This window comes from Schistocerca serialis, chromosome 1 (assembly GCF_023864345.2).
Source record: "Schistocerca serialis cubense isolate TAMUIC-IGC-003099 chromosome 1, iqSchSeri2.2, whole genome shotgun sequence".
NCBI classification, from domain to species: domain Eukaryota; kingdom Metazoa; phylum Arthropoda; class Insecta; order Orthoptera; family Acrididae; genus Schistocerca; species Schistocerca serialis.
Genome location: NC_064638.1, coordinates 1,170,749,044 through 1,170,761,262, shown reverse-complemented (window position 1 = coordinate 1,170,761,262; position 12,219 = coordinate 1,170,749,044). Strand labels below are relative to the sequence as shown.

General features: G+C 42.6%; 1 protein-coding gene across 1 annotated transcript in view; it reads right to left on the bottom strand.

Annotated features, from left to right (window-relative positions):
* Positions 1-1,542: 1,542 nt before the first annotated feature.
* The window catches only part of LOC126418540 (tRNA-dihydrouridine(16/17) synthase [NAD(P)(+)]-like), a 253,050-nt gene continuing 242,373 nt past the window's right edge, over positions 1,543-12,219 (bottom strand). The window contains exon 8 of the mRNA XM_050085357.1: positions 1,543-1,857. Within this exon, the coding sequence (XP_049941314.1) occupies positions 1,603-1,857 (255 nt within the window). The 3' untranslated portion in view covers positions 1,543-1,602. The remainder of the gene's footprint in view (positions 1,858-12,219) is intronic.

Here is a 12,219-nt window from a genome sequence, read left to right as displayed (position 1 = left end):
TGCACCTTGGACCCAGCATGAACCAACCAACACGAGTTTTATTGGAATTTGATTAGTCATGGATCAATACAGCTCCCCAATGCCTTTGGTGTCTCTTTGAGTTCAGGACACATTGTCACTGTTGTCAGTTTGACAGCACTGATACTTTCTAATCTATTGAAGCAATTCCTGTATAGAAAATTCACCATACCCACAATATGTCAAAAAAGCTACTACATGGCACACATTAACATAACAGTGTGTGTGTCTGTCAGATCCACTTGCTAATGGGTGTATATTTTTTCCAGTTCAGTACTTTGATGATCAATGGAGTGTTCATTAACCCACAGCTTAAATCATTAATAAGCAAAGGTAACTCTTAAGATTGTCGTTAGTGGGATGTTACGTTCAAGTCAATGTCTTGTTGCAAGGCAAAACCTTTCCCAACCAGATGTCTCGGCATGTTGCGAGCAAATGACATTATAAGCCTTTTGGTTCATTTCTCCATCTGTTTTCACCAGATCTCTGACTTTATTGACTCTTTCCCAATGGTCAGCTCTCCAGTGTTGATGTGCCGTAGACCACTGAGGCCTTATAGTCTTGTTAACAGGGTGCAAAAATGGTATCCCTGTTTTTACATAACCCTGAATTTTGTTTTCAGTCAGGCACCATCCCACTGTTGACTCACGCCCTGGAGTATCCCCATTTGTATTTAGTTCAGCTATCAATATGTCGAAAAATTTGAATCTCTTAAGTTTACTGATCAGTGCCAAATACTTTTCCTGGGATTCTAACATTTTCCTGGATCCTCCTGAGTGAGGACAATCATTGTATGTTGATATCAGTGTACGATCTCAACAACTCAACTGATGGAAATCTTCAGTTTATTCGATATTTGTCAGATACTATTGCCTCTTGGTGCAAAGTGATATCTTCACCCATGAATCATAAGGACTGTGGCACTTTGGAGCCATTTTCAGTTACCTCTGATGTGTGTCCTACCTTCACACAAACTGAACTACAGCTGAACAGAATTGTAAACAATGTACCACTACATGGTCATGCTGTCTGCTGGCACCACCTGGCTTGTTTAGTGGAACTGCTTGGAGAGGTAAAGTCAGTTTGTATAAAACTGAACAATGACAATATTTATGTATCTGTACAAATTGAAATTATTCTTAATTGTTATTTGAGCATACTATTCTATATTCTAACCAAAAATTCACATAGATCACTCTCATCTTGCTCTGTTGCAATAAGCAGCATGGTGTTTCCAAACTTATGGAGGATAGTGTGTGTGTGTGTGTGTGTGTGTGTGTGTGTGTGTGTGTGTGTATTTTATCAATAAAATGATCAAATTTTGAAAATAAAGTGTAATTGGATAGATAAAAAATTGTAAAATTTACACACCAAGTGGCAACAGGAGAGCACATATACAAAAGGTATTAAAGTTTGGAAGCTTCCAGAGCTCTGAAAGCTTGCAAACATTAATAGCTTTATAAGTGTGTTGCCCTGCCACTGCTATACATATAGTTTCATTTAACAAAATAATAACAGCAAACAAACAATGTAACAAATTTTATTTACAATAGATACAGTGTTATGAAACACCAGTAGTCCATGTTATGACTCATTTTCTGCAGTTAAAAGGCATCCTTCTATATCTTGTTTGTCTTCCTTGTCCATATCCACCTCCCCATCGAGATCTTCACCCGGCTGACAACTGTCCTCCTGGGGCTGGTGTTGCAAAGCAGCAAAGTGCCGTGCCCTTTCTCGCCTTGTCTTAATAAGAATGCGGTGTCCTGGGCAATCCTTATCTTGCGTATAACACAGTGTTCGGCAGCATGCTTTGCATAACTGGTGCTCACATTTAGTGCCCTGCAACAGGATGGCAGAGGCACAGTTTGAGAAAGAACTTGCACTATATTTACACAGGTGAAACACTGTGTTGGCATATGTATCTCATCTTTACATTAAGCGCACACAACAAAATAACGGGAAAATTTTGACAGTAGTGGAAAATATCCATAAATTATTCTTGTAGAGGAGTCAAAGAAAGCTTGAGGATTTTAAGTTTGTGCATTCTGGAGCTATATAAGAAGCCAGACAAAACACTCAAAAGGCTTTGGAATAGAAGGCACCATGGTCAACATGAACAGGCACTCCGAGCTCTAATAAATTAGAAAAACTGAAAAGAAATGTTAAGCATATTTCTTTATTCGGTCAAAGAATCATTTTTAGTACATTGTTTTTAGTATGAAGTGACTAAATACATGAATAACAATATTTGGTAAATGAGTTTAACTTATTATGATGTTTCACAAGTTCAGAGTAGAAACACTGGTCAAGCAAGAAATGTTTCAACTGTTGTGGGACACCCAAGGAAATAGACATAGAACTGTAGTCACCATATAGAGCAGGTGCCAAGTTGCAGACAGGCCAAATGTAAGCTTTTGGCCAAAAGGCTTTCTTCTAAAGTAGACAGAACACACACATTCACGCAAGCACAACTCATACTCACATGATTCTGTCTCTGGCCACTGAGGCCGGACTATGAGCAACTGCACATGATGGGAGAAGCAATCTGGGTGGTGGGGGTATGGAGGAGGCTGGGGAGGGAAGGGAAGGGATAGCAGGGAAGCGGGTGGGAGACAGTAAAGTGCTGCTTGTGGGAGCATACAGGGACAGAGTAGGACAACTAGATACAGTGGGGACGTTACTCAGATGAGGGGATGGGGGTGCCGAAAAGGCAAGATGTAGAGGACAGGAAAAATGATTGTGGGTGTGTTGGGGAAACAGAAGGCTGTGTAGTGCAGGGCTGGAGTGGGAGCAGGGAACATGATATGTGCATGAAGGACAGTGACTAATGCAGGGTGAAGACAGGTGGATTATGGGAATGTAGGATATACTCCAGGGAAAGTTCCCACCCACACAGTTCAGAAAAGCTGATGTTGTAAGAAAGGATCCATATAGGACAGGCCATGAAGAAGTCACTCCAGTGAAGAATGTTGTGTTGGGCAACATGCTCAGTAATTCGTTGGTCCAGCTGTTTCTTCACCAAAGTTTGTTGGTCACCATTCATGTGGACAGACAGATTGTTGGTGTCATGGCCTCTTAGCAACAAATAATCCTGAGCCAAATTTGAGTATCAAAACTGATAAAAGGATTAGTGAAAACAGGGTTGTCGTAGTGAGAGCGAATGTTGTAGCTCCAAAATCTTATAAAAATAATAAGTGAAAAATGTACCCATTCAAAAAAGCAGATAAAAATTCACTTGATGCCTTCCTGAGAGACAATCTCCACTCCTTCCAAATTAACAATGTAAGTGCAGACCAGATGTGGCTTCAGTTCAAAGTGAGATATTTATACCAAATAAATTAACAAAAGATGGAGCTGATCTGCCTTGGTACACAAAACAGGTCAGAAGACTGTTGCAGAAGCAATGAAAAAAGCATGCCAAACATAAATAAAAGCAAAATCTCCAAGATCAGTGATCTTTCACAGAAGCTCAAAATTTAGCGCAGAATTCAATGCAAGATGCTTATAATAGTTTCCACAACAAAATTTTGTCTCAAAACCTGGCAGAAAATCCAGAGAGATTCTGGACGTATGTAAAATATGCTAGTGGCAAGACACAGTCAATGCCTTCTCTGCATGATAGCTATGGAAATTCTATCGATGGCAGTGCTGCCAAAGCAGAGATACTAAACACAGCCTTCTGAAATTCCTTCACCCAAGAAGACGAAATAAATATTCCAGAATTCGAAACAAGAACAGCTGCCAACATGAGTAACTTAGAAGTAGATATCCTTGGAATAGTGATGAATTTCAATCACTTAATAAAAGCAAGTCTTCCAGTGTAGACTGTATACCAATTAGATTCCTTGCAGAGTATGCTGATGCAGTACCTCCACACTTAACATTCATATACAACTGTTCGCTCAACTAAAGATCTGTACCCAAAGACTGGAAAGCTGCACAGATCACATAAATATTCAAGAAAGGCAGTAGGAGTAATCCACTAAATTATATGCCCATATCATTAATGTCGATATGCAGCAGAATTTTGGAACATATAGTGTGTTCAAACATCATGAATTACTTCATAGAGAATGGTCTATCAACACACAAGCAAGAAAGATTTAGAAAACATCATTCTTGTGAAACACAACCAGCTCTTTACTCACATGAAGTGTTGAAGGGATTTCAAACTGATTCTGTATTTCTAGATTTCCAGAAGGCTTTTGACACTGTACCTTACAGGCAACTTGTAGTCAAATTCTCTGCTTATGGAACATTATCTCAGTTTATGTGCTGTATTTGTGATTTCCTGTCAGAAAGGTCACAGTTTGTAGTAACTGCCAGAAAGTCTTTGAATAAAACAGAAGTGATATCTGGCGTTCCCTAAGGTAGTCTTATAGGCCCTTTGCTGTTCCTTATCTATACAAATGATTTGGGAGACAATCTGAGCAGCCTTCTTAGGCTATTCGCAGATGACACTGTCATTTATCAACTAGTAAAGTCATCAGAAGATCAAAATAAATTGCAAAACAATTTAGAAAAGATATCTGTGTGGTGCAAAAATTGGTAATTGACTCTAAATAATGAAAAGTGCGAAGTCATCCACATGAGTGCTAAAAGGAGTCCATTAAACTTCAGTCACATGATAAATCAGTCAACTCTAAAGGCTATAAATTCAACTAAAAACAATTACGAACAACCTACATTGGAAAGAACACACAGAAAATGTGGGGAAGGTGAACCAAAGACTGTGTTTTATTGGTAGAACAATTAGAAGATGCAACAGATCTACTTAAGAGACTGCCTATACCAAGCTTGCCCGTACTCTTTTGGAGTACTGCTAAAAACAATTACGAACAACCTACATTGGAAAGAACACACAGAAAATGTGGGGAAGGTGAACCAAAGACTGTGTTTTATTGGTAGAACAATTAGAAGATGCAACAGATCTACTTAAGAGACTGCCTATACCAAGCTTGCCCGTACTCTTTTGGAGTACTGCTGCATGGTGTGGGATCCTTACCAGATAGGATTCATGGAAAACATCAAGAAAGTTCAAAGAAGAACAGCACGTTTTGTATTATCGAGAAATAGGGGAGAGAGTGTTACTGACGTGTTACAGGATTTGGGGTGAACATCGTTAAAACAAAGGTGTTTTACACTGTGGCAGAATCTTCTCACAAAATTTCAATCACCAACTTTCTTCTCCAAATATGAAAATATTTTGTTGATGTCGACCCACATAGCAAGAAATGATTATCATCATAAAATAAGGGAAATCAAAGCTCTCACGGAACAATATAAGGGTTCATTTTTTCCGCATGCTGTTCGAGATTGGAATTATAGAGAATTATAGCGTGTGTTTCGATGAACCCTCTGCCAGGCACTTAAGTGTGATTTGTAGAATATCCATATACACACATCAAAAAAAGTTCTGCATCACCCTGGTTTCCAGAACTCCTGAAGATAGGCATTAACTGTGGATGTTGTTTCACAGACACAGTCCCTTTGACTGTTCAGAGATGTCACTAAAGCCGACCAAAGATGTAAACAACCAAGCATGAGCAGCGCCTATTAGACGGAAGGGGTCTGACAGCTGATCAGTTCCAGTCATTCCACCACAAAAGAGGTACACAGCTTGTGTTGCCTGTAGTTCAACCATGCCTAGACGGTCAATACCGTGATTCAATCATATCCACATTGTTACTTTGTGCCAGGAAGGGCTCTCAACAAGTGAAGTGTCCAGGCATCTTGGAGTGAACCAAAGTGATGTTCGGACATGGCGGAGATACAGAGAGACAGGAACTGTCAATGACATGCCTCACTCAGGCCTCCTGAGGGCTGCTACTGCAGTGGATGACTGCTACCTATAGATTATGGCTCGGAGGAACCCTGACAGCAACGCCACCATGTTGAATAATGCTTTTCATGCAGCCTCTGGACATCATGTCACTACTCAGACTGTGCGCAATAGGCTGCATGATGTGCAACTTCACTCTCAACATCCATGGCAAGATCTTTGCAACCACAACACCATGCAGCGCAGTACGTATGGGCCCAACAACATACTGAATGGACCGCTCAGGATTGGCATCACGTTCTCTTCACCAGTGAGTGTCACATATGCCTTCAACCAGACATTTGTTGGAGACGTGTTTGGAGGTAACCCGGTCAGGCTGAACGCCTTAGACACACTGTCCAGCAAGTGCAGCAAGGTGGAGGTTCCCTGCTGTTTTGCGGTGGCAGTATGTGGAACTGACGTACGCCACTGGTGGTCATGGAAGATGCCATAACGGCTGTACGATACGTGAATGCCGTCCTCTGACCAATAGTGAAACCATATCAGCAGTATATTGGTGAGGCATTCATCTTCATGGACGACGATTCACGCCACCATCATGCACATAATGTGAATGACTTCCTTCAGATAACGACATTGCTTGACTAGAGTGGCCAGCGTGTTCTCCAGACATGAACCCTATTGAACATGCCTGGGATAGATTGAAAAGGGCTGTTTATGGATGACGTGATCCACTAACCACTCTGAGGGGTCTACGCTGAATTGCCATTGAGGAGTGGGACAATCTGGACCAACAGTGCCTTGATGAACTTGTGGATAGTATGCCACGATGAATACAGACATGCATCAATGCAAGAGGAAATGCTACTGGGTATTAGAGGTACCAGTGTGTACAGCAATCTGGACCACCACCTCTGAAGGTCTCACTGTATGGTGGTACAACATGCAATGTGTGGTTTTCATGAGCAATAAAAAGGGCGGAAGTGATGTTTATGTTGATCTCCATTCCAGTTTTCTGTACAGGTTCCAGAACTCTCAGAATCGAGGTGATGCAAAACTTTTTTTGATGTGTGTAGATGTAGATGTAGAATGCAGCACAGTGGTTGCAGCTTAGGTTGCAGATCACATGACTGCTTTGACAGGTAACCCTGCCTTTGATTGGATAAATAATGCTTATGACTAGACAGGACAAGGCAGTGGTTGGAGGATGTATGGACAGGTATTGCATCTAGGTTTATTACAGTGATATAAGCCATGAGGCAAGGAGTTGGGAGCAGGGATGGACCTCAATGTTGTGTAGGTGGAATATCACTGTGGGAGGGGTGAAAGGACAGTGGGTAGGACGTTCTGTATTTTAGGGCACAACGAGAGGTAGTTGAAGCCCTGGCATACAATGTGATTCAGTTGCTCCAGTCCTGGGTGCTACTGTGTCACAAGAAGAATGTCCCGTTTTGGCTGGACAGTGGGACTTTGGGAGGTGGTGGGTCAACATTCCATCCTGGATTTTCCATAGTGTGATACAGAGCAGTAGTTCAATCTTTCAGCATAGTGGCTGAGTGTATATGTGGAACATGATTATTTTCAGCATTGTCTTGAAATGATTGTAGTAGGGGTTAGTCTATATGATTTCTTTCGGGTTTTATACAAAGTTTCTATTAATGTGTTGTAATTGTGGAATATCCTGGCTGGAAAATAAAAATGATTTGCATAGCTTTGCACAGGAACATACACAGAATGAAATTATCCTTAGGTTTCAAATTTATTATTATTATTTGATGTTGGTGTGCCAGTGAACAACATACTGTTCTATATATACAGGATGTTACAAAAAGGTACGGCCAAACTTTCAGGAAACATTCCTTACACACAAATAAAGAAAATATGTTATGTGGACATGTATCCGGAAACACTTAATTTCCTTGTTAGAGCTCATTTTAGTTTCGTCAGTATGTACTGTACTTCCTCGATTCACCGCCAGTTGGCCCAATTGAAGGAAGGTAATGTTGACTTCGGTGCTTGTGTTGACATGCGACTCATTGCTCTACAGTACTAGCATCAAGCACATTAGTACGTAGCATCAACAGGTTAGTGTTCATCACGAACATGGTTTTGCAGTCAGTGCAATGTTTACAAATGCGGAGTTGGCAGATGCCCTTTTGATGTTTGGATTAGCACGGGGCAATAGCCATGGCGCGGTACGTTTGTATCGAGACAGATTTCCAGAACGAAGGTGTCCTGACAGGAAGATGTTCGAAGTAATTGATCAGCATCTTAGGGAGCACAGAACATTCCAGCCTATGACTCATGACTTGGGAAGACCTAGAACAATGAGGAGGACACCTGCAATGGACGAGGCAATCCTTTGTGCAGTTGACGATAACCCTAATGTCAGTGTCTGAGAAGTTGCTGCTGTACAAGGTAACGTTGACCACGCCACTGTATGGAGAGTGCTACGGGAGAACCAGTTGTTTCCTTACCATGTACAGCGTGTGCAGGCACTATCAGCAACTGATTGGCCTCCACGGGTACACTTCTGCGAATGGTTCATCCACAAAGTGTCAATCCTCATTTCAGTGCAAATGTTCTCTTTACGGATGAGGCTTCATTCCAACGTGATCAAATTGTAAATTTTCACAACCAACATGTGTGGGCTGACCAGAATCCGCACGCAATTGTGCAATCACGTCATCAACACAGATTTTCTGTGAACGTTTGGGCAGGCATTATTGGTAATGCCTTCATTGGGCCCCATGTTCTTCCACCTACACTCAATGGAGCACGTTATCATGATTTCATACGGGATACTCTACCTGTGCTGCTAGAGCATGTGTCTTTACAAGTATGACACAACATGTGGTTCACGCACGATGGGGCTCCTGCACATTTCAGTCAAAGTGTTCGTACGCTTCTCAACAACAGATTCGGTTACCAATGGATTGGTAGAGGCGGATCAATTCCATGGCCTCCACGCTCTCCTGACCTCAACCCTCTTGACTTCCATTTATGGGGGCATTTGAAAGCTTTTGTCTATGCAACCCCGGTACCAAATGTAGAGACTCTTCGTTCTTGTATTGTGGACGGCTGTGATACAATACGCCATTCTCCAGGGCTGCATCAGCGCATCAGGGATTCCATGCGACGGAGGGTGGATGCATGTGTCCTCACTAACGGAGGACATTTTGAACATTTCCTGTAACACAGTGTTTGAAGTCACGCTGGTACGTTCTGTTGCTGTGTGTTTCCATCCATGATTAATGTGATTTGAAGAGAAGTAATAAAATGAGGTCTAACATGGAAAGTAAGTGTTTCCGGACACATGTCCACATGACATATTTTCCTTCTTTGTGTGTGAGGAATGTTTCCTGAAAGTTTGGCCGTACCTTTTTGTAACACCCTGTACATATAGAGACTCCACAAACCACCTTACGGTATGTTGTTGAAGATGCGACAGGTATAATTTCACAATGTGTGTGTGTGTGTGTGTGTGTGTGTATGGGGGGGGGGGGGGGGGAAGCAATATTTTTCTTTTATTTTAACAGTAAATCTCTACTCTTGCGCTTAATATATGAGCCTGTGGTGAAATGCACTGCTCTTCTCTTGATCTCCCCTATCTCTCTTATTAATCTTACTTGTTAAGGATCCCACATTGATGGTCAAGCAAGAGTAAGCCACTTCAGTCATAAGAGAACTGCATTTCCTTAACATTGTTCCAATAAATCTCAGTTAGGCACCTATTAGTTTTATGTGGTTGTTCCAGTTTAGATTGCTCTGAATGTATATTCACCATTTTGACTGTTGCCCATGGTTGTAAACAAACAATAATGGGTCACTTCATCTATTTATGTATAACACATTGATTCTGTTTATGTTGAAAATCAACTGTCAGTCCCGATACCATGCATCGATACTCTGGAGGTCTCATTCCATTTTACTACAACTATCCAGTGTTGAGAAATCCACATATACAACAGCTTTTGTTATCATTTTTGCATTTGTGTTTAGTTACAACCATGACCCATCAAGCAGTATTACTAGCAAGTTTTCCTGCTGTACCTATCTGCGACTCAGCATCTCTGCTATATGGTGAGTAGCAGCTTTCCTTCTTATAATATAGTAGCAAACAGTTTTCATGTGCTGCTGGCATTGTCTGACAAATCTACATACAAAGAGAATAAGAACAGTTCTACCAATCTGCATTGGCATACATTTATTATTACCTCTGTTCTGGTGGATTCTTGTTACTTAAAATATTCCATAAATTCCGATATTCTGTAAGTTCATATTTTGTTCACTAGGGGAAAGTGCAGAACTTTACTGAATGCCTCTCAGATGTAAATGACTACTGTATCATTCTGGTCATCATTATCTACTGCCTTGCGTATTTTACGAACAAACAGAAGGTTCTTCTTCATGGGATGAAATCTATGAAATATGAAACCTGAATACATGAATACAAGAATATATATAAAAACAAAGATGAGGTGACTTACCGAACGAAAGCCCTGGCAGGTCGATAGACACACAAACAAACACAAACATACACACAAAATTCAAGCTTTCGCAACAAACTGTTGCCTCATCAGGAAAGAGGGAAGGAGAGGGGAAGACGAAAGGAAGTGGGTTTTAAGGGAGAGGGTAAGGAGTCATTCCAATCCCGGGAGCGGAAAGACTTACCTTAGGGGGAAAAAAGGACAGGTATACACTCGCACACACGCACATATCCATCCACACATACAGACACAAGCAGACATATTTAAAGACAAAGAGTTTGGGCAGAGATGTCAGTCGAGGCAGAAGTGTAGAGGCAAAGAAGTTGTTGAAACACAGGTGAGGTATGAGTGGCGGCAACTTGAAATTAGCGGAGATTGAGGCCTGGCGGATGACGAGAAGAGAGAATATACTGAAGGGCAAGTTCCCATCTCCGGAGTTCGGATAGGTTGGTGTTGGTGGGAAGTATCCAGATAACCCGGACGGTGTAACACTGTGCCAAGATGTGCTGGCTGTGCACCAAGGCATGTTTAGCCACAGGGTGATCCTCATTACCAACAAACACTGTCTGCCTGTGTCCATTCATGCGAATGGACAGTTTGTTGCTGGTCATTCCCACATAGAATGCATCACAGTGTAGGCAGGTCAGTTGGTAAATCACGTGGGTGCTTTCACACGTGGCTCTGCCTTTGATCGTGTACACCTTCCGGGTTACAGGACTGGAGTAGGTGGTGGTGGGAGGGTGCATGGGACAGGTTTTGCATCGGGGGCGGTTACAAGGATAGGAGCCAGAGGGTAGGGAAGGTGGTTTGGGGATTTCATAGGGATGAACTAACAGGTTACGAATGTTAGGTGGACGGCGGAAAGACACTCTTGGCGGAGTGGGGAGGATTTCATGAAGGATGGATCTCATTTCAGGGCAGGATTTGAGGAAGTCGTATCCCTGCTGGAGAGCCACATTCAGAGTCTGGTCCAGTCCCGGAAAGTATCCTGTCACAAGTGGGGCACTTTTGTGGTTCTTCTGTGGGGGATTCTGGGTTTGAGGGGACGAGGAAGTGGCTCTGGTTATTTGCTTCTGTACCAGTGAAGAAGAACTCCAGAATTTCCTCTCCAACCTCAACTCCTTTGGTTCCATCAGATTCACCTGGTCCTACTCCAAATCCCATGCCACTTTCCTTGACGTTGACCTCCACCTGTCCAATGGCCAACTTCACACATCCGTCCACATCAAACCCACCAACAAGTAACAGTACCTCCATTATGACAGCTGCCACCCATTCCACATCAAACGGCGAATCTGCACCAGTCCGGAATCCCTGAATCATTACACCAACAACCTGAAAACAGCTTTCGCGTCCCGCAACTACCCTCCCGACCTGGTACAGAAGCAAATAACCAGAGCCACTTCCTCGTCCCCTCAAACTCAGAATCCCCCACAGAAGAACCACAAAAGTGCCCCACTTGTGACAGGATACTTTCCGGGACTGGACCAGACTCTGAATGTGGCTCTCCAGCAGGGATACGACTTCCTCAAATCCTGCCCTGAAATGAGATCCATCCTTCATGAAATCCTCCCCACTCCGCCAAGAGTGTCTTTCCGCCGTCCACCTAACCTTCGTAACCTGTTAGTTCATCCCTATGAAATCCCCAAACCACCTTCCCTACCCTCTGGCTCCTATCCTTGTAACCACCCCCGATGCAAAACCTGTCCCATGCACCCTCCCACCACCACCTACTCCAGTCCTGTAACCCGGAAGGTGTACACGATCAAAGGCAGAGCCACGTGTGAAAGCACCCACGTGATTTACCAACTGACCTGCCTACACTGTGATGCATTCTATGTGGGAATGACCAGCAACAAACTGTCCATTCGCACGAATGGACACAGGCAGACAGTGTTTGTTGGTAATCAGGATCACCCTGTGGCTAAA